Below are 23683 nucleotides of genomic sequence, written 5' to 3' on the forward strand. Positions count from 1 at the left end.
CCTAGAGGACAGTTTCCAACTAACAGGAATTCCCGCAGGGAGTTTTGAAGTGAATGCCAGAAACTCTTGGCTGTAATCGAGTTAAGGATGAGACTTCTCTAACTGCTTAACCCAGCCTGAACTAGCTTGCTGGTCTTAAAGGATTTAAGCTGGTTTCCCAGCCTGACCTGCTGAAAAGTGATCAAAACCACTCTCAAACCAGCCATAGAACAGCCTGGCCAGGTTGGGAGCAGGATTATAACTGTAAATAAATAGCAGTGCAAAAATTAGTTTAGGTAATTCAAATTCAAAATTCGTTAAATTAAAGCACACATAAACGTTTCAGAACCAGACACGTTTTAAAAACCAGACAGGTGTCCGTTGCAATCTCTTCTCACAAATTGGTCGCCACCATGTGGTCACATTGAGAACTGCAGCGTCCGATATATCGGTTTAGTACCCAGCTTGAGTTCAGTGTTCGCCTCTCTTGCTCTTGGTCTATCACTGTTGATATCTGCAAGAAACGGGGGGGGGGGGGGGGGACAAATGACGTGAAAATATAACACCTTAACAAAATGGATTCGCATTTGCAAAACTATTTGGGAAGTCGTGGCCTAATGGTTAGAGAGTCGGACTCGTAATCCAAAGGTTGTGGGTTCGAGTCTCGGGCCGGCAGGGATTGTAGGTGGGGGGAGTGAATGCCCAGCGCTCTCTCCACCCTCAATACCACAACTGAGGTGCCCTTGAGCAAGACACCGAACCCCCAACTGCTGCCCAGGAGCCGCAGCATAAATGGCTGCCCACTGCTCCGGGTGTGTGTTCACGTTGTGTGTGTGTTCACTGCTGTGTGTGTGCACGTTGGATGGGTTAAATGCAGAGCACGAATTCCGAGTATGGGTCACCATACTTGGCAGTGTCACTTCACTTCACTATTTTTCCAAAATATTCAAAAGTGAATTCATAAATATTCAAAATGTCAAAAGTGCATCAGTCAGAAAACGTAAAAGCCGACTGTCAAAACTACAACCGAAAAGAATCTTTGCACATATAAAAGCATTACGCCATCATTATACAGGGTTCATTTCACTTTTATTATGACAAATGTACAAGATAGTAAATCATATGAAAGAAATTACAATACATTTAACAAAAACATCCAAAAGAGGAACAGACGAACACAAAGGACATTTCTAAGAGCTAAAACCAGACGGCATCTGTCCATCTGCTGTCAAACTACATCAGCCAAATATCTTCAAACACTGATGTCGGCATCCCTCATGACATAATATCAAATTAAACTGATATTTTTATGTGAAATACAAATATATACCGTGTCAATATAGGCTGGGCCTCGATTTCAAATGGATGTCTGTATCTTTGATTTTTAAATTACACAAGAATTGAACACCTGCCCAATACTGTTAATAGACCACCTCGACGGAAATGCATTGCAGTCTAGTACCTTAATGGTGCTCTTGGTTTTAGCATGTTTAAAACTATATTCGTAAAAAATCAAGGAGGTTTTATTCTTAAAGTCTGATGCCCTAATGCCGCGAGAGCAAATGAATCAGACTAGAATATATGTGCATGCCAAGCATAAACATTAATGTACAAGACATTTTTACACCGCTTTTGTCGATCAGTGCTGACATCGAAACAATTACACTGTCTGTTGGGCTTTATATCAAATGCTTTTTCCTCTGAGAACAGACCATTCTTGGAAATGTTTTAGCAATCAGTGGAAATAGGACAGAGAGACTGAAAACCCTCAAAGAAGACGAGACCGAACTAAACGCATGAAAATGAGACAGACGTGCCCACTTTGGAGTGGTACAAATGTACCTACAAAACAAATTATAAACAGCTGCAATCATAAAAGGACTGCTATGTATACTTTAAATGATTTAAAAATGCTTCTAATATGTTACAGCAGAAAACTACAGATATACACACCAGGATAATGCAAGATCATACAATGTTTCTCAGACGTGTTCTTACATCTCAGAGGGGCGTCTCACGTCACGCTGCTCTCGGAAAGGTCGGAAATCATTCGAATGTCACCAGCGACATTTAAAAACAGACAAAACCAGGAGATGATGAATCTCTTCCTGCATGTGTTGTAAGAAAAATGTATTGCTTTGTAATTGATGAAGAACAAACAAATCATACACATCATTAGTATGCTTACAAAACTAAAGGAAAACGTTACAATGATTATATTCATATATTTATATAAAGAAAATGAATATAGTGCACTGAAACAGACATAAGCAGGACATGATGGGCAAAGAAGAATCCCTTTGATGGAATATGAGATGAACAGCACTAAACTTCAAGGAATCCCTCCGAGAAACAAACTGCGCATCGATGGGGGTGAGAGTCCTCAGCATTTTATCATCCTCGAGTGGAAGGTTTGGCATTCGATGCATCGAAAAGCTGCCAGAGTAAATAGTGTTTGAATTCAAATCAAAATGTGGGGCTAAAACACTCCAAAGCAATAAAATTGGATGCAATGTTAGTAAGCTGGCGATTTTTCACCATTAGACATCTTCCAGGAATCTTTTGCTCTAATGGTGTGAGCAGCTGTATGACCAAGTGATAATTTCAGGTACAAATTCTATAATAAATAGTATAACAAAACAAAGTTTATAATGACATCACTTAATAAAAACATTTATTTTTCCCCCACCAAATTACACTATGAAACCAATCGGTAGAAATTCAACTTCCACTCCAATTAGATTATAAAAGACGAATGTTAAAAATGGCCTCGGAGTGGAAACGAACGCTAACGATATTTAGCGTTGTGTGGAACCTCACTGAAACGAAGGCTCCGCCCCCTCTGCACAGACTCCACCCACTTCCGGTTCTCTCTGAAATGTGCAATTGACAGCAGTGGAGATCAAAACGCATGTAAACTCGACAAATGTCTCTACGTCAGACGTGTGAGCACGAGCATGGCTGTGTGATTAGTGTAAAAAGAGGTTTTAGAGGTTGTTTCCAGAGAGGATTTGTTTGAGAGCGATTGCTCTTATCGAACAAAAACAATACTTTAGAAGGAATATCTCGGGGAGTCTCTTAGAAGGGTTGCGGTCTCCTTCCCTTGATACTTTTGCTCAGTAAAATATTTACAGCTATTCATGTGCCACCTGATCTGTTTTGCTGGCACGTTTAACAGGGACTGTTGATGTGATCCGTGGTGAAAACAGGATGAGGGTCGGAAAAAAAGGAGAAAAATGTAAAAAAGAAAAAAGAATACCAAGTTATAACTGTTCACTGTTGCATACATAGTCTACGAGGTCTGTGACGCCCAAAAGGTCATCTTCATCTTCGTCCGGCGCAGCAATCTCCATGCCATTCGGCGCTATGGATACAGCTGATGGGGCGTTGCCATTTTTAGCCGTCACTCCCACCCCAGGTCGCGGCATGAGACCCTCCAAACCCTTCATTGTGCTCTGTCCGTTAGTTGGAGGAAGCTCCACCAAGTTGTAGTCCGGTGGACTTGGCCCTTTGCCAACAGTCTCCTCTGTCTCTTTCTCTGACGGGCTCTTCTTCACCTCCTCTTCGCTCTCGCTGTCGTCAGAGTCGATGCGGTTCACACGCTTCCGGATGGGCCGTTCCTCTTCCTCAGATTCATCCGAATCGTCGTCATCATCGTCATCCTCCGACTCCCTCCGCCGTTTAAGGGACAGGCGTCTTCGACGTTTCCTGGATTCTTCCTCAGATGAGTCATCTCTTATCTTCTTGGGCTTCCGGTCTTCTTCATCAGATTCAGCTGACTGGAAACTAACTGGAGGAGCAAAAGACAATAACATCACTTGTGTTATGCATCAGTTAAGATTATGCATCAAATTCACATTTAAAATAGCATTTTAGGTCATAGTGTGACATATAACCCAAACAGATTAATTGACCCATAGTTTGCATAAAATGTACATAATATATATGTATATATGAACATGTAAAAAAATACATACTATAATTAATGTTTGGTATCAGTGAGATTTCTTATATTTTCAAAAGAAGTCTCTTCATTTCCAAGGCTGGATTAAATTGATTAAAAAATATTGTAATAACAGTAATATTGTGAAATATTAGAATTTAAAATATCTGCTTTCAATTTGAATGTATTAAATATTATTTATTCCTGTGATAGTAAAGCTGACTTTTCTCCAGTCTTCAGTGTCACATGATCCGTCAGAAATTCAATATGCTGACTCAAGAAGCATTTCATATTATCAATTTTAAAATCAGTTATACTGCTTAATATTTTGGTGGAAACCGTGATTTTTATTTTTCTGAATTTTTCGATGAATAGAAAAGTTAGAAAAAAATAAAAATAAATAAATTTTACCTGAAGAATAAATCTTTTGTAACATAAATCTTTACGGTCACTTTTGATCAATTTACTGCATCCTTGCTGAATAAAAGTAATAATTTCTATAAAAAATAAAACTGATTCCAAACTTTTGAATGGTAAAGGATATTATGTACATATCAGTCATCCAGGTTTCTATAAATAGCTACCAGCTATTGAAAAACCTCTATCAGTCGAACATAGAATAATTCTAGCAATATTATATAAGATACTGGTAACATTGCGGTCATATTTAGAAATCAAAATTATATATTGAGCCTTATGCTGTGAAAATGCATAGGTGTAAATGGCACTGACCTTCGCTGTCGGAGCTGGAGAGATGTCTACGTTTCTTCCTTTTGTCTTTGTTGGTGCTGGCCTGTGAGCCGTCAGAATCCGAGCTTTCACAGTAATTCACCTCTTGCTTACGACTCCGATAGGACCTCCGACAGCGGACGTCCAGATCACTGGCACTGAATTCACTCGAACCTTCCGTCGCTGCATGCAAACCCCCCCAAACACACACACACAAAAAACAAGACAAATGGAAATATATCAGTGAACAAACAGTAAACTGCAAGTACAGTATAAATGATGTCTATGTATCAGTCTTTGTCAACAAAAGGTTTTATATCTATCTCAGCCATTCAAATTTAGATATTGTATCAGCTTTTACTTTAATTATCTGAGACTCTTAATTTTGAAACAACCAAATAACATAAAAGAATAAAATTTCAGAATACATAACAGGGTTGTATATTTAGTATAATTTTTTTGTATTAAAATTTATTCTGTTTTTTTTTTTTAAATGCCTCACCCATCTCCTCCTCTTCCTCCTCTTCATCCGTTTCCAGCTCCTCCTCATCAGAGTATCCTCTGGGTCTGCGTCTTCTGCGAGGCGGCTGTCTCCTCCTCCGCGGGAGGCCAACATCGCTCCCAAAGTCACTGTCCTCATAGGACGGGACTTCTGCTTCGCTCTCCGCGTCATTATCAGAGGCCACACACTCCTCATCCTCTGAACTGCTGACCAATCAGAGCAGAGTAAGTGTTATTTCATTGACAAGACTCTCTTGAATTAAAAGCTGTTTAACATTACCTGTCGCTGAGACGGAACTCGTCTTCACTCTCTTCCTCGTCCACGGTGCTGTCGCTGTCTAGATCGTTGAGACGCCGCCGCTTCTTCTTCTGAGCCGCACTGGTTTGCCGCGGCCGCCTGTTCTCCTTTCCATCCTCCTGTAGGATGGTGGACATGTCCTTCTCTCTGTGGCCTGTGATGTTCGCCATGTCTTTCCCCCGGCCTGCTCCTGTGTATGGATATCTTTGATCAGTCTAAACTTCCATATCCAAGCTCAGATATCAACACTAGTGTGATATACAGTATGAAAATCCTTCTCTACCTCCACCTTCTGCCTCTTTAATGTCTTCCTCGATTGCCTCTTCGATCGCTTCATCAAACTCATCAAATCTGACAAAAATGTAACAATAAACAGTGAATAACGGCTATGTATAAACAGCATAAGATAATAATGAGTAAGTAGACTGACATACCTGTAGCTTATGTATTTCTTTGCCCTGGTTGATCTCCGTCCCCAACCTTTGCTCTTCTTCACATCTTTCTTCTCTTTCACCACCACCTCCTTTTCTTCCTCCACTTCCACCTTCAAAAAGTATATATGTATAACTACAGTTATACTACCATGGGGTAGAGAAGATTTTTTATAAAAGAAATTAATACTTCACTTTAGCAAGGATGCATTAAATTGATCAAAAGTGACAGTAAAGACATTTATAATGTTATAAAGGATTTTTTTTACAGGTGTTTTAACAAACTGTTTTTTAAACTTTGTTCATCAAAGAATCCTGAAAAATCTATCTCAGCTTCCACAAAAATATTAAGCAGCGCCAGTGTTTTTATTGATAATAGTAATGCAAATCAACACCTTATGACACTAAAGAGATGAGTAATGCCTGGTGAAAATTCAGCTTTACCGTCACAGGAATAAAATGCATTTTAAGATATATTAAAATAGAAAACAGTTATATAAATTGTAAAAATGTTTCTCAATATTGCTGTTTTTACCGTATTTTGATCAAATAAATGCAGCCTTAGTGAGCATAAACCACTTCTTTCAAAAACAAAAATCATTCTAACTTCAAACTTCTGAACTGTAGTGAAAATGCCGATTATGCATTATAGAATATAAAATACTCCAAATATTTCATTGGATTTTGCTTTTTACTATTTCCTCAAACCTACTATCTTAAAATAATAGTTTAGCTTTGTAATAACAGACATTTCGTACTTTTAAGTGCTCCTTTGTAAAATAAAAATAAAAATAATGATTGACATTAAATGTTCATACCAAGTATCCTCAAACTTCAATAAGTACCGTGGGGACTTACGGAGGGTGTGATGATGTTCTCTACACTGATGCCAACATAGACCAGTCGCTCTTTCCTGTGAGAGAACAGTGACAATGTTTCTGACATGAAAATAATTTCTCATACAGGCCATCATCCTATTGCACAATAGATTAACAGACTGTTAAAGGTTAACTGGATTAATTTAGGAACTTTTCTGCAACTGGTTCAAACTAATTCACTTGAGGTGGTCTAAATATCTCTTTATTCACCTTCGCTCTGCACGTTCTTTCTTTTTGAGGGCCGCATCCAAATTCTGCAATTGTTCTTCGAGTCTGTCGCAAAGTTGCTTCTACAAGAGAAATGAAGAGCATCAGCATTTGAATAGTCAGAATTGTGCCTTTCTGTAAAGGGAATCCTGAAATCTAAATTGACTCACATGCTGGCAGGGGGGGCAGAACCATTCTCCGTCTGGAATGATCATGAGCGGAGGCCGCAAACAGGCAGTGTGGTAACCGTTGTCACAGGAATCACACAGGAGTATCTGGGGGAACGGAAATGAGAGGTTAATAGCAGCACTTATGACTGAGAAGATGAAGATATTTTGTAGAAGAGTGTCGCACCAGCTCGGGATGGTTGGGAAGGCCACAGTGTTTGCAAGGGTCGTCATTGGGTTCATCATCTTCTGATGAAGAGGTAGCGGAGTCAGAGCTGTTCCGCTCTCGGTTTCGGTTTCTCCTTCTTTTCCTGGTCTTCTCCACCTTAAAGTCTTCATCGCTGTCGTCCTCCTCGGTCTCCTCTTCCTCACTCTCGCTCTCCTCGTCATCATCAGAACTTTTCCGTTTACGTCTCATGCGAGACCATGGTTGTCGTTTCCGACGTCTCCCCACCTGTTGATTGATGAGTTACATTATGAATAACCTTCAATTATGAAATCTCTACCACTCAAAAGGTTGCTTTTTTAAAATAAATGTATCTTTTTTTCAGCAAGGACCCATTAAATTGATCAAAAGTCACAGTAAAGACTTTTATAATGCTACAAAAAAAACAACAAAAGAAAGCTGAAAAGAACATCTTGTTTTCCACCAAAATATTAAGCAGCACAACTGTTTTTAACATTAATAATAAGAAGAAATGTTTCTTAAGCACCAAACCAGCATATATGAATGATTTTGAAGGACCATGTGACACTGAAGACTGGATTCATGCTGCAAAAAATTCAGCTTTGCCTCACAGAAAAAAATAAAATAAAATTTCACATTAAAAAAGAAAACACCTATTTTAAATTGTAATACTATTGCACAATGTTACTGTTTTTTTTGTTTGTTAATTTTGTTATGGCCAATAAATTGCAGATATAAATTCGACACTATTTTACCTAAATAAATGGAAAATAAAACACTAAAAACTACAATGAACCATTTTATTGCTACAAGTGAACAGTCATCACAACATTACAATGTACAGTATGATGAATTAATATTTATTGAGATCTGCTAAAGACACATTTAACTGTTATTAATCATGTTTTAAAAGATTAACGTTTAAGTGATCATTTAAAAAAGAGGCAAAGGTATTATAAATGTAAAAAAAGAGCTATATATATTTGTTCTGCGTGTCTGTTTACTACACACACACACTGAAGCACGCATGATGCTCGCTGTGATTTCAGCGTCTGTCGTCTCACTAAATGAGGACATAAATAATAATAATAATAATAATAATAATAATAAGTTACATTTATATAGCGCTTTTCTCAACCACTACCAGTGTGCAGCATCCACCTGGATGATGCGACGGCAGCCATATTGCGCCAGAACTCCCACCACACACCAGCTTATTGGTGGAGAGGAGACAGAGTGATGAAGCCAACCAGTGTATGGGGATGATTAGGAGGCCATGATGCCGGGGTAACACCCCTACTCTTTTTCAAAGGTCATCCTGGCATTTTTAATAACCACAGTGAGTCAGGACCTCGGTTTAAAGTCTCATCTGAAGGACGGTGCTTTCTACATTATAGTGTCCCCGTCACTATACTGGGGTGTTAGGACCCACACAGACTGCAGGATGAGCACCCCCTGCTGGCCTCACTAACACCTCTTCTAGCAGCAACCTAGTTTTTCTCAAGAGATCTCTCATCCAGGTACTGACCAGGCTCAGCCCTGCTTAGCTTCAGTGAGCAAGCAGTCTCAGGCTACAGGGTGATATGGCTGCAAATACATGAACAACATCTCCAAAATTGTCACTTCATAAGCATTTTACCATTTCATTTGAGTAAAACTAGCCTAATATGACAGAAATTTAAAGATATTCACGGTAACCCGTCAAAATAAAAAATTAATTTGAAGACACTGTGCCAGAGATATTGTTTAGTAGTATGTACATAATACTACTAATACTATTACTACTACTACTAAAATTATTATTATATTAAATTTTTAAGGAATAATCACACAACATTTCTTCCATGTTTTATTGTTAATAGTAAATTAGTTTGGTTGCCAAAAAATGTAAGTTTGTTTAATTTTCAATAATTAAAAGAATGAAATTAAAGGAAATTAATGTATTATGCCTTCATTTGATAACCAGAAAAATGTAAATACACAACACAGAATTTCTGAGGGGACAAAAACATTTCATAAGGCTTTTTTAAGAATACATTTGAATAAATTAAGGTTTTTATGCACTGAACTGATTAGACATGCTAAAACAGAATTTGGTAACAATAAAACATATGGTGAGAAAAAATAAAACATTTCATAGGGCCCTAAGCATGTAGTTATTTTTTTTTTTTTTTACTTTTAATAAACTGATATGAAATTGTTTAAGTTCCATGATTTTAATTAATTAGACATCCTTTTTGATGAATAAAATTTAATTTGACCATTAAAAAGGAGTCCAAAAAAATTACCCCCCCCCCCCCCAACCAAGGGTAAACACTGAATATAGACTGTAAGCACCGATAAAATTGGAAGACTATTTAATATTTCTGTTCAATAAAACCATTTAAGTGTAAAATATATCATAATTGTAATAAAACATACAATTTTACATTAAAATTATACCCTTTGGTGCATGACACCCACTGTAGTATATATATATATATATATATTGTCTGTCATAGAAAAAAAATGTACAAGAAAAATATTGTTAAAATCTGCATTAAAGTACTTCTGAAATCCTATTTAGCTGAAAAATATTTTTTTGTACCTGTCTGGTTTTCTGGGAATAAAAGGATTTTCTGGGAAACAAAAAAGAGATACAAAGACAATAATTAAATGTAATCGTAGACAACACTTTGGGGGTTATCCTGATGGTGGTTGGGACATGGTGCTACAAACTTAAATGGTTCCAAATGGCTTTCATATATCTGTCGCCTATAATGGACACCATGCATGACAGGGTTAAGATCATGATCCATGAAGATATTTTGTAAATTTCCTACCGTAAATACATCAAACTTTTTTGATTAGTAATGTGCATTTCAAAGAACTTAATTTGGACAACTTTAAAGGCGATTTTCTAAATATTTTTCTGCACCCTCAGATTCCAGATTTTCAAATAGTTGTATCTCAGCCAAATATTGTCCTATCCTAACAAATCATACATCAATGGAAAGCTTTCAGATGATGTATAAATCTCAAATTCAAAAAATTGACCCTTATGACTGGTTTTGTTGTCCAGGGTCACATATATATATATATATATATATATATATATATATATATATATATATATATATATATATATATATATATATATATATATATATATATATATATATATATATATATATATATATATATACAGCGCCCTCCATAAATATTGGAACAGTAAAGACAAAATTGCTGTTGGCTGTGGAGTCATGACATTTGCAAATATGATTAAAAGATGAATATGAGACAAAACTACAGAATGTCACATTTTATTATTAGCCGTTTCAACACGTATATGTTTTACCAAATAAAAAGAACAGCACTTTTAGAGTTCATCCCACTCATTGATGTGAGCATAAGTATTGGGACAGTTGAACATCAGGCAGATATAAAAGATTAAAAGCTATTATTTAGTTGCAGATCCCTTGCAGACAATCACAGCAGTGAGTCTGTGACCCATAGACATCACCAGACTCTTGGTCTCATCCTTTGAAATACTTTTCCCAGCCTTTAATGCAGCCAATTCCAATTGTTGCTGTTTTGGGGAGTTTCTGCCTTTACTCTTCTCTTCAGCTGGTGAAATTCATGTTCAATCAGATTTAAATCTGGAGATTGACTTGGGCAATCTAAGACTTTCCATTTCTTTGCCCTTATAAATTCCTTGACTGAACTGGCAGGGTGTTTTGGGTCATTGTCCTGATGCAATATGAAGCACTTCCCAATGAATCTGGTGGCATTTTTTTGAATATTGGTAGGCAAGATTGTTTTGTACCCTTCCAAATTCATTTTGCTACTGTCATCATACATTAAGTCATCAGTAAAGTTGAGAGGGCCTGTTCCAGAGGCATCCATGCATGCCCATGCCATGACACCACCTCCACCATGCTTTACAGATGAGGCTGTATGCTTGGGATCCTTGCAGTTCCCTTTTTTTCTCCACATTTTTGCTTTCCCATCACTTAGATAAAGGTTCATCTTTGTCTCATCGGTCCATAAACACAGTTCCAAAACTCTTCTGGCTCACCTTTGTGCTTTTTTGCAAACTCTAATCTTGCCTTTCTATTTTTGGTGCTGGTCAGGGGTTTGCATCTTGCTGTGTAGCATCTGTAACTCTGATTCAAAGTCTCCTGAGGACAGTAGATTGTCAGAGCATCACCCCAGCTTTCTGGAAGTTGTTGCTGATTTTACAGACACGTCTTTTAGGGTTCATTTTCACAGCTTTTATGATATGTCTGTCATCAACTACTGTTGTTTTCTCAGCCGATCAGGTCGTTGTTGGTTGCTAGTGGCACTGGTGGTTTCCAAACTCTTGATTTCTCCATGCCCTTTGTTTTTGCTAGAGCTCTATCTGACTTCCTCTTTTCTTTTAGCATCCAAATTGCTTGCTTTTCTCTCAAAGTCAGCTCCCTCATCTTCATCCTGGTTTGTGTTTGTCATCATCGAATGCAAGATTCAGAATACAGAAGTAATGGATATAACTGATACGACACGTTCCCTGCTTTTAATATCTGAAGAATTAATGCAACAGGACACAGCTGACCACTTAGAAAGACCTGTGAGGCAACTGTTCAATACTTATGCTCACATCAGATAGAGGGATGAAACTCTAAAAGTACTGAACTTCTTAGCTGGTAAAACATCTGTGTTGAATCACCCAATAATAAAATGTGACATTCTGTAGTTTTGTCTCATATTCATCTTTTAATCATATTTGTAAATGTCTCGACTCCACAGCCAATAGAGCAATTTTGTCTTTACTGTTCTAATACTTTTGGAGGGCACTGTATATACATATACATATATATACACATATACATACATACATACAAGGGGTGGGAGAAAAAAAAATCGATCCATCGCGATTCTCTCACCAACGATTCTGGATCGATTTTCAGAATCGATTCTGAGCTTAGTTTTTAACCAGATGTGCGATGACGCGGAGTTTGCTTTAGAAACACACGTATTCTGCTTGCTTCCAATTCCTCACACACATACACCACTCGAACCTTCTGTAAAATAATCTTTCATAAAGTTTGGAAAGGTTGAAGCGAATTACAATGACATTCACGGATTTCATTGCACAGGATGCGCTGTGAGAGACGCGCGCTTTGTTTGAAGTTACACTTGAAGTGAGCGGTCTCGCCCGTCGGTATTTTCCTTACAAATGCTCTATGAAGTCATCATTTATGTGGTTTGGAATGCAGTGGACTTATATATTTAAAATATGAACCTCACTAACAGAAGGCTGCTTTCAATTTCAAATGCTGACACGCGCTTTGTTTGTGTAGACTGCTCGCGCATGCGGCTGTGCGCGACTCCGTGGTTTAATGTATTTGCGTCTCAAAATAGTTTTATGACGCAAAATGAATGTAAACACAGCCAGTTATGTTTTAAGGGATTAAACGGACAGGACAAACCACATTACTTCTTATGTTTCAAAAGAGATCCGTGCGTGAATGCAGCTTAATAGATGTCCCGCTGTCTATGATGTCACAGTAAAAAACAACCCTGCTGAAAAAAGCAATAGAAAATGTAATGGATTTAATGGTTATGATGGGAATTATATTGGTTTTAATGGAAAATATAATGGTAACTGGTATGTGATGGATTCTATTGGTGGGATGTTAAATCCTATTGGAAAAATGCCCAAAACACAGTACAAAAAGGAATTTTGTAATGGTTTTACTGGAAAAAGCTAATGGTTTATAATGGCATTTTAATGGAAACCATTAGAATTTCTGTGATGGTTTCTATTGTTTTTTTAGCAGGGAAAGATGAAGAAAAATCACTCAGTTCTTGAATGGAAAACGTTCAGATAATCTTAAATACTGAAAGCACTCTTTGTTTTTTGTTATATGTTTCTGTGCTCCTCTTCATTATTTGCTACTTGCTAGTATGTTTTGAAGTTATAGGCTATTAGTTTAATATTCTTAACATACAACCGTTTTAATTATTTTTTTATTTGCAATTATTTAAAAAAGTACTTAATTACTTATGTAAGGACATGTAAATGTAAGGATTTTAAAATTCTCAAGTCGGTAAACTAATTAATTAATAAGGAGGGAAAAAAGTAGATCAAGAATCGTTCTGGAATCGGATCGTGACTCCCAGAATCGGAATCAGATTGAATCGTGAGGTGACTAAAGATTCCCACCCCTAATACATACATACAGGCAGGTCCATAAATATTGTAAAAATTTTAGAATTGTGTCGATGTCCCAATATTTATGGATATATATAAGCAAAAAAAAAAAAAAAGTACATATACCTTTGGTTTTGTTTGGCCATCTGGCTCTGCTTTCCTTGGTTTCCTCGGTACAGAATCCTCATCCTCTTTGTCTTCGTGGTCATCATTTTCTTTCTCCAACACCGGAGTCACCTGCTTGCGTTCTGCCCTCCTGTCCTGGATCTCCACAGCTTTAGCGGTGTGTCTGCAGATTCTCGGAGATCTCCTCAAGCACCTGCCATCAGTCACCTCAGATTCTGAATCACCCCTCACCTCTTCTTTCTGAAGTTCTGCCTTCCGCCTGTGAGCTGGGATTTTGATCTTCATGCGAATTCCTTCCGGTTGTGCCTTTTCTTCTTGTTCTTCGCCTGTTTTATCCTCATCCTGACTCTCCTGAGCTTTCTTTGGAGGCCGTCCTGGTCTTTTACTGATTTTCACAGCAGCAGTGCTTTTTTCTTCAACATCCCTGGAAGCCTCACGTTTTTCAGAAGTTGTGTCTTGCTTAGATTGTTTGTTTGAGGTGGTGTTTTGATCCACAGGAACATCAGTTTCGTTCTTACTTGCTGTTGTAGTCTCACATCCCTCCTCAACAGCTGACTGAATTTGATCAGTTTTACTAATCTCTGAATCAACTTCCATTGGCTTCTCTTTGTTCCCTTCTTTTGAATCGGGTTCCTTATGTTGTCTATCAGAAGGAGGATTCTCCAAACTGTTGGATTCATTGTGTCGGTCTGTAGCTTTAACTTCTTCTGATTTTTTCACTGCAGATTCTTCGGAGCTGTTTGCAGCTTCACCCTTTTCATCCTTGTCTTTTGACGTTTCCAAATCCTCATTTTTATCAGTTTCAGCTGTATCACATTTTTCCTCACTGTCTACTTTCTCTGTGGTTTTTGGTGTGCTTGGCTTATTCGTTAAATCAGAAACAGATGATTTTTCAAGATCACTTGATGCTGGCTTAGCGGATTCGGACTGCTCTTGGACTTTGTCTTGAGGGTCATCTGTATCTTCAGAAGGTTTAGAGGCAATAGACTTACTTTCTCCATTGGTTGAGTGTTTGTCTCCTTCAGATAGACACTGTTTTTCAGTTTTTGAGGCAATGGCAGGCGGCTCTTTTTCTGTGGTAGTGTCTGCAGAGCTGTGATGGGGTTTTGTTTCTTCAGTGTTCACTGGCTTTCCTGTGCCAGAATGTGGTTTGATTACTTCACAGGAAGAGGAAGAACCCTCTATTTTAGATGACTGGAATGGTTCAGTTTCCATCGGCGTGGAAGCAGTTGGAGCTGGTTTTTCATGGTCTTCATTGGAGTTTTTGGGAGATGGCTGACTTTCTTCTGTGAGGACTTTGTGTGACTCTTCTTCTGCGAGATCTTTCTTGGATTGTTCATTTGGGAGGTTTTTCACTGACATCTCTTTTGATGGCTCTTCTTTCAAGAGATCTTTAATTGACTCTTCTTTAGCTGGCTCATCTTTTGGAAGATCTTTTATTGACTCTTCTCTTGCGAGATCTTTTGATGATTCTTTTACTGCTTCTTTTGAGAAGTCTTTAGTTGACTTTTCAATTAATGTCTCTTCTTCTAAGAGATGTCTCGTTGACTGATCTTTTGTTGGCTCATCTTTTAGGGGAATTTTCACTGACTTGTCTCTTGTAAGATCGTTTGATGATTCTTTGTTTGGGAGAATCTTCGTGGCTTCTTCTTTTGAGAGCTCAATCGCTGACTCCTTGTTTGGGAGATCTTTCATTGATTCTTCTTTTGTTGAATCTACAAGCAGTGTTGACGTATTTACTTCAGTAGCATCTGTATTATCACTACTGGGAGAGTTTTTATTGTCAGTTACTTCTTCAGAAGCAGGTGTCTTTTTTGATTGTTCACTTACTGATGAGGGCTTTTCTTCTCTAGGGGTCTTTTCATGAGATTGAGAAGTTTCAGATTTTTCCTTGTTCTCTTCTGCAGTGGCGGCACAGGATTCCTCGGACTTCTCCACTTCCATCTGCTCTTCAGCACACAATCTGGTTTCATTTGTGTCCATCTTCTCTTCCGTCTGGTCATCCTTTCTCTCTTTGGATTTTTCTAAAACAAGAGGGAGCTTCTCTGAATTATTCTCTTCTGTGCTCTCTTTTTGAAAACTCTCTGACCCTTTTTGCGTTTCACTCTCAGATGTTGTAAGGTGAGGGACATGGCCGTTGATCTTTTCAGCATTCAATCTGCTGTCATCGAAACACGTCTGTGATTCTTTCACAGGAGCAACAGGAGAATTTCGTACTCCCATGCTGCTGGTGTCAAAGTCTTCACTTAGTTTCATTTCCCGCTTTTTCAGGGGGATTTTAGCTTGATGGTCATTTTTCAAAGCTCTCTGAGTCTCTTCTAAAGTTTTTCTTTTTACATCCTCTGTCTGTTCTGCATTCTGTGAAGGTGTTGACAAGTCCTTGACTTTCTCATCCTCATCCTGTGGCTCTTCTTTGATCGATCCAGTAGTGCCGTTTGCCGTCTCTGAATGTTTCTGCAGCTCTTCTTTTACCTTTGAGCCTTTTTCTGCCAAAGCATCTGTGGTCTCTGAAACTTCTTGCTTTGCATTTTCCTTCTCTGAGAAGTTTTCTTTATTTTCAGATGCAGATAAATCATTTTGTGACTTCTCATCTCTCATCTCCACTAGAATCCAAAAACACAGATATAAAACAAATCAGTAAAACACTCCTAACTAAAGCTTTGTTCAGTCAATACTTAATATTAATTTTTAGATACCTTCAGCTCCCTCTTTTTTCTTGTCTTCTTCATTCTCTGGGTTTGGACTCTTACTAGATGAGCCCTCCTCCTGTTCCTTCTTTACCAAAAGTGCTGGATCAATCTGAGTCTTCAACAGTCCAAGGATTTGAGCCAGGTCTGCTCTATTTCTGAAATGGAAAATAAAGTTGTTGTTTTTTTATGTATCTGTTACTGTCATTTGGCATGTTTTTCTGACAAATTAAAAGCCATCCTTTACAGTCAGCGAAAACACTATGTAGCATGTTATGAAGAAGTGGTTTTTATGCCACTGGAAATTGATCGCAGAACGCCTACCTTACTATACACTTCCAGGATGACCCATCCAGATCATCCTGTTCTTCCACATAGACCCTTACATTATGGTCTTGATCAAGCTGGTACCAGTACATAAGGCCATCTTTGTCTCTGCCAATTGGCTGAAGACGCATTTTATCTGGGTCCTCTTCATTGATAGCGGTTTTGAACTTGACATTGTCATCAAACTGGCATTCACACAAGTACTGTTCGAAAAACAAAACATTATCAAGTTACATTGGGTTTATAAAAACCGAAATACATTATGAATGCAACAACAGTTTTTACAGATGGATGTGAGGCTCAAGTGCAACTTCATTCGGTGGTGTAACATTAACAGATTTTCCAATCTTACCTTCAGTATTCCTGTCTTACACTCCACTGTCATCTCTCGATAACCCTTCTTTTCCAGCTCCCATGCCCATGTGGTGTTAAAATCCTGACAGATCTACAGAGTAATAAAGAATAAAAAATTAAACATTGATGAGACTAATATTGAATTAACACTGTCAAGTGCTCATTGTCCTCACAGCTATTCACATATTCATTATGAAATGATCCATAATTCACAGCTGTTTGAATGTGATTGTTAAAAGCAGAATGGGCAGTCATCTAATACTTAATTTACTGTTAACACTGATTTACTCACCTTAATTAGATTTTTCTCCCATCTGTCTGCCGACACAGACTTGCCAATTTTCCTCAGTAACTTCACATGAAGATCCACGAGGAGTTTGGGAACTGAGGACATAAGTATTTCAATATTAAAGCAAAATATAAAGCACGCTTATAATTTAAACAGCCTTTTTTTAGGTTTGCAGTTCTCAAACTGTTGTGACTCTGAATTGTTAACGGTCTGATTTGTGCATCTGTTCATTCAGCTACATAACTAACAGTAACACATCTGTGTTCTTAAGTGTTTGGTCCAACCTCTTAAGTTGCCACAGTAGGATCATTTATATCCATCAAAAAAAAAAAAAAAAAGGTTAAAAGATAAAAAAAAAAATACTAATGCCATTTCAGGATTTAAGAAGCACTCCTTTAGAGCACCAAAACCTGAGAAACCACTAGTGTGTAACTTATTCATGCATAAACATTGCTTTGCATTTAAAGTAACTGCACAATGATAAACGCCTTCCTGGACACCTGGACATTTTATACTACTGTTGTTCTTGTACCTGCCATAGGCCCATATTTGTTTCACTGAAGTATTCATATAAATATGTTTATGACTGGCAGAATCTATCTGTCTCTACTATATAAATACCATAGCTGCTATAGTTTCAGCCAAAATACCATAACAACTACTTTACTATTACTTCAAAAAAACTGTAGTAATTTAAAGGGACAGTTAATAATAATAATAATAATAATAATAATATATATAAATGAATTACAGTTTTAGTGTACAAAACTGTAATTTTGTGTACTACAACTGAGGCATTTTGGACCTATAATTAGTTGTTATAATTAGTTACATGTATAGGGAATAGATGGATAATACACACTGCTCAATAAATCATGCGTCAGTTCAGCTTAAACACACCTAACGCGTTTGTAATGCAGCAAAACCATCAGAGAAAAAATAAAAGTACTTATTGTTAACTTTCACCAAAGTTTGACAATCAAAATAATCCCATATTGTCATTTCTCCCTCTCGGCGGCGCGAGCAGGAAGTTTACACGTTCTGCGCATGCGCGCTTCTCACATCGCACTAATTCATGCCAAATTATTATTTAACTATGAATAAACATGATTATTTCGTTCCTCTCCACATGTGTGCCGTTATATGCAAATACAAGTGATTTTCCATACGTAAAAGGTCGCATATAAACGCACATGAAGCAGCAATGCGTTTCTGTGCGCTGTGATGAGTAAATAAAGCGTAATAAAACCTTCTGTCGGGCGAAACACCGATATTTACGCCAGAAACGGCGCTTTAGAGACACAAACGGCGATAAAAACCCCGACAACCACGGGTGGAGTACCAAACAGCCCGTTTAAACGCATGTAAAGCGGCTGAAGAGCAACAATGGAGGAGCGGCTCACCCGCGCTGCTCTCCTGCAGACTGCGCTCCAGCTCCGGGAACGACACCTCCGGCAGGTCCAGCAGAGCTCCATACCGCTCCAGAAACGAGCAGATCACGGCGAAGCTCGGGCATAATTCTGGGGAAGATCCGTCCGCTGCCTCCGAGGCAGACATTATTCCGAACCGAGCCGCTGGAGGACCACAACCTCCCCACAATGCACCGCGATTATGGCAGACACATGGCCCAGAAGCCCTTGCGTCGGAGATACTGAACTGATGTAAACAAACCACGAGCAGCAGCAGAGAGACGGAGAGCGGGAGAAACAAAGGCCACAATAATTATATTCCAGATATTAAAGTAAAAACGAGACAAACACTTAGACAAACGAAAGAAAAAATAACACGTGACACTGCAACAGTGGTAAACTGCACTTATGGACTCTTTCTCTTTGAGAGAGAGATTTTGAAGAAAGAGGAAATTAAAGAAATACTAACAGGGAGAGTATTAGTAACATCACTCCTGTTTCCTGAAAACAAATGTAGTAATAAATAGTGATCAGTAATTTTATATTGAAGTATAGTAGTGGACACTGACCCTAAGATCACTAACAAAGTTAGTATGAGTACATCTCATTATACATTCATAAAGAGGCCAGGTGAGTTAATGTTGTTCATGTCATTAGTTACCAGCAGAGGGCGCTGTCACTATATTTATCACACAGCCGTTCATTTAGGAGCAGAATGATTTTTGTGTGTGTGTGTGTGTGTGTGTGTGTACACAATATAAAAAGAGGTAAGCTGCAATTGTTGCCATAAATATCTATTTCTACCAGATTTACCCCCAAAATTAGGTTTGTTGCTATAAATGTCTGTGTCAAATTCATTCTGCTGTTGTTTCATAACCAGACCTATTATTTCATAATAAATCCAGTGACTTTGCTATTTCTGGTATAAACTAAAAAGTCAAACATCACATTCAAACATTCTTCTGGCTTATTGTTTTATTTGAGAATGTGTTTATTTATTTGTACAAGTATATTTATCTATATGATTATCATCAGGAAAATTTGAGGCGACAATCTAGGTCAGAAAATCTAGATAATCAGACACAGGAGAGAAAATCGCCTGGTTTGGAGAGTACATTCAGTCCTGGTTTAATTTGTGTCAGATTTCCTCATTGTAACTGGGAGAAGTCAGCACAATTTTTGTTCAATGCCTTGATGAGATAAGAAAAAGAGACTAAATAAGCAATAATGAAAGCTGATGTTTGAAGTCAGCTGAGTGAATCTTACACTGTTGAGCTATTTGGGAGTTGTGTACTTAGGTGGTCTTTTCCTTTCAATGAAGTTTGGATAATGAAGAGGGCAGAGTGTGTTTAAAATCATTCCAGATGCTGTCTGCCATTTAGCAAGTGTTACATAATAGGTTTATGAGCTTGATATGTAGGTCTGTAAGTCATTTAAATAATAAAAGCAGGTTTACAGTTGACAAAAATTGTGGACTGACAAAAAAGCAGCTATTTCATTGGTCTTGCTGAGGAAGTTTATGATAAGCAAATTATATGAAATTACAGAACAATCATGTGACACTTTGGTTGCTTTGTACATATAAATTGAAGCACTCCTGCTATCTTATTGTTTAATATATACCTACAAAGTTTAGTGTGTGAGAACATCATTGTGTGGCATTTTTGATATGATGCAAAAATAGTAATAATAATAATAATTACACAACCCCAGGCAATTCCCTCTCCCTGTGGTAATTCTCTTTCTTCTTTCTTGGAAACATGCAAATGTTCCCTTGCCATCACACACACACAACAACTTTTACTAGCAGGAACCTGAGCCTAAATACATTCTTACAGTCTCCTGAAATGTTTTGTTAAGCAATGCTCATGTAATATTACATTTACATATTACATTCCTGATCATTTACTGCAAACAAAACCAATCGAGTATGTCGTTTTAAAATATTTATTTGTATTTCACTCAGTAAGGATACATGTACTAACAACTGATGAAACTAATAGATCAATAGTTTTAAAGCATAATTTTTGCTGAAAAGAAGGTTAAAACGTGAAATTACACCAGTAAGTAGAACCACAAACAATTTCTCAGCAATATCTGATGGACAACAGCTATATTGTATAGAATTATTGCAATTCTGTATTGTGGGAAGTGAATTTATGGATTCTTTCAACTGTCTTTAAACGGGAACTTTAATGGTAAAGGAGGAGGAAGTTGTTGTTTTTTATTTTGAATTCCAACATTTATGCACTATTACATTAAATAAGCAACAATAACATTATTTTAATAGATGCACAAAAAAGTTGTGGAAGGTTATAACTTTGTGGAAGGATATTTAGTCACATGAGTGATTTTCTAAAGTGAATCACCACTGATTTCCATGCAGCCAGCCAGCTGACACAGCAATGGTGTGGCATGATGGGACAGCCATTTTAAGAATGACAGGAGGAATAGAGAACGGCATTTCTGAAGTCAGCAGTGACGTTAATGTGCACCACCTGCTTGTTGGTTAGGTTATTGAATGCACTCCTCTAACACACCTTTTAGGACCTTAAGGGAGGTCAAGAAAATCACTACCGCTACATGATTCAAACTCCTGTAATACTACATTTTATATTTTTAATATTTGAATTATAGAATGAGACCAGTAGAGTATTATAAGAGAAAAACAGCAGCGTTTTTATAATTAAACAATGAATATACTGATCAAAATGAAGAAAATTGGATTTGGACATTATGGTTCTCAAACATAGTTGAAGTAAATGGATTTTTTATATTTTTCAAACTAAATATTTTATGTTGCATTTATTTAAAGAAAATGAACAAGTTTTACATTGTGCAGGAAACAATAAATATACTGTACAAAAATTAACATATTTGTACATTTTATAGTTTTCAAACATACATTCAAACTAGATGTCATTGCAAGTGAAGTTAGTAGAAAAGATCTCGCTTGATGCTGTTTGACATTTGGACATTTTTATGTGTCTTAAGTGTCCCAATACTTTTGGTGGCCTGTTGTGTGATAAATAACCACATACGGAGTTTTGATGAGATACTTGCATACCTTTCCATACACTGAGTGTGACCTACTGACCTTTGCTTGAATACAGAAAAGTATATTTTTAGATGTGCCTGTGCTTTCAGAGGAAATATTTATTCATACATAAAGCAGGACTCAGTGGCACGGTAGACGAATTCATGTCTGCATCTGCGTCAGTCATGGATCTTCTTTCAGTAGCGGGTGGGGTGAGTGTGTGTCTGGCAGGACACAGGGTGTTGTTTACCTCTTTCATAAGCTGAAAGATCACAGGGTACATTGAAGAAACTGGTTCCAGCTGGATGCAGACAGCAAAGGTATGGCATCAAGTTTGCAGGTCAAACAATGTGAAAAAGGTACAAGGGACTCCAGTCTAGACACAAACACTCAAAGAAATCCTGAAAATACAGAAGGTAAGAAATTAACACAGTTGTCCCATGAATAAGGATTAATCATAAGCTGCTATTGGCTGAACAGTGATGTAAACCCATTCTAGGAGCTCATAGGTCACTCATTCATACTTATAGACCTTAGTGTCTATATTAATGGTTGCAAACAGCCGCAGTTTACGTGAATGGTGCAATATCTGTTGTGGCAAAAATATCATAATAATACAGCGCAAAAACATGTCTGTGAAGGATATTTTGCGTTGATTTTTTCACCTGATCTTCCCGTTTACTGCAGCTTTAAGACTGCAGGCCTAGCCAGCAAATATTTCTCACCATTTATTGAAACATGATAATGCCACTGTCACGTAACTGGCCATTTGTTCAAAGCCAAAGTTTAAATAGCAGCCAAACGGTAATGAATGATCATATTAACTAGGCTATAATAAGTTTAGTTTTAAACTCTTTTTTAGTAGTAAAAAATACATCTATATATGTTTTCTTTTGATTTTAGGGTAAATATGAACTAGACATTTCTTGACAGTTTAATAAGGATGAGGAGCCTGTACCCTCTCTGAGGGCATCTGGCTGGTCTAGACCTGATCCGGATTCAACCGGACTACGCAGGTTCCTGATTTACTGTTAGCAGATGCCTTACATTCACTCCCACCACGACACATGCACAGATTGGCTGTTAAAAGCGGCATTCCCCAAAGAGCTTATACAACTTTAACAAGTTTGGGGCGGAGCAGCGTCTTGTACATATAGTACATATAGCTGTGGTATAGATGTCAGGCATATTTATTGCAAGGCGTTGGATTCTATTTATCCAGCAACAACCAAATGAATGGAAAAACCATTGTGTTTTTTAATAAATGAAAACACTGATCCCTTCTCCGTAAAGAGCTGAGATGAAAATGATCCCTAAGCCTAAGTACTTAGGTCAAAGAGACAAGCCCCCTGTTTGATAGGATGAACACATAGCCCGTGGCACACTCAGAAACCAATGAGATTGCACTCAGATTACAGAGCAAAATTCCTGCTGGCCACCTTCCAGAAGTGTTTTGAGAAGCAGGGGAAAGGTGACAAGGCAACACATGACTGCGACACATGTGTGTCTATGAACATCTATTTTTGTGAATAACAATAAACAAACAATAAAATGAATAATTTTAATTGGAAATGCACAAGAATATTATGTGACACTGACATGTATAATTAATTAAATTAGCAGTAAACATTCTGTAACCTATGTGAGTATATATATATATATATATATATATATATATAAAATATACACACACAGTAGATAGATAGATATAAAGATAGAATTTACATATAATTTATTTATAAATAAATATATAATACATCATTTGTATAAAAAATATATAATTCAAATTTAAAACAATTAACATAAAAAATTTAAATAAATGTTAACATAATAATTTAATATAGGCATATTGTTTTTATTGATATGTGTGAACATTTCATATGGAGGGCAGACAACAACCCTATCAGTGACAACTAGTAAACAAGTGTACACGTTCTCCCGCCACACAAAGTTAAAATT

The 23683-nt window shown here is 37.3% G+C and overlaps 1 protein-coding gene across 2 annotated transcripts; it reads right to left on the reverse strand.

Annotated features, from left to right (window-relative positions):
- Positions 1 to 1049: 1049 nt before the first annotated feature.
- On the reverse strand, positions 1050 to 18902 carry LOC306865944 (remodeling and spacing factor 1-like). Of its 2 annotated transcripts, none has more exons than XM_079410809.1 (16): positions 18682 to 18902; positions 17282 to 17373; positions 16988 to 17080; positions 16633 to 16838; positions 16318 to 16466; positions 13622 to 16224; positions 7321 to 7587; positions 7137 to 7241; positions 6970 to 7049; positions 6740 to 6794; positions 5885 to 5994; positions 5734 to 5801; positions 5433 to 5640; positions 5154 to 5356; positions 4655 to 4834; positions 1050 to 3769 (listed from the first exon to the last, which is right to left on the reverse strand). In XM_079410809.1, the coding sequence occupies exons 1-16, from the start codon at positions 18833 to 18835 to the stop codon at positions 3243 to 3245; spliced, it is 5100 nt and encodes a 1699-aa protein (XP_079266935.1). In that variant the 5' UTR covers positions 18836 to 18902; the 3' UTR covers positions 1050 to 3242. The 2 variants fall into 2 exon arrangements, with proteins under 2 accessions (XP_079266935.1, XP_079266934.1); XM_079410808.1 differs by having other exon boundaries at positions 1051 to 3769; positions 5154 to 5359; positions 18682 to 18901.
- Positions 18903 to 23683: the final 4781 nt, after the last annotated feature.

Source organism: Barbus barbus (assembly GCF_936440315.1).
Source record: "Barbus barbus genome assembly, chromosome: 47".
Taxonomy (NCBI): Eukaryota; Metazoa; Chordata; class Actinopteri; order Cypriniformes; family Cyprinidae; genus Barbus; species Barbus barbus.

What these genes read in the sequence shown, in the direction of transcription:
- LOC306865944 (XM_079410808.1), bottom strand. Translation starts at nt 18,835, where the DNA reads ATGTCTGCCTCGGAGGCAGCGGACGGATCTTCCCCAGAATTATGCCCG. An exon ending in TCTGCAGGAGAGCAGCGCGG is followed by an intron (nt 17,374 to 18,681) that starts GTGAGCCGCTCC and finishes TTATGTCCTCAG; the next exon opens with TTCCCAAACTCCTCGTGGAT. An exon ending in AGAACATCATCACACCCTCC is followed by an intron (nt 5,995 to 6,739) that starts GTAAGTCCCCAC and finishes TACTTTTTGAAG; the next exon opens with GTGGAAGTGGAGGAAGAAAA.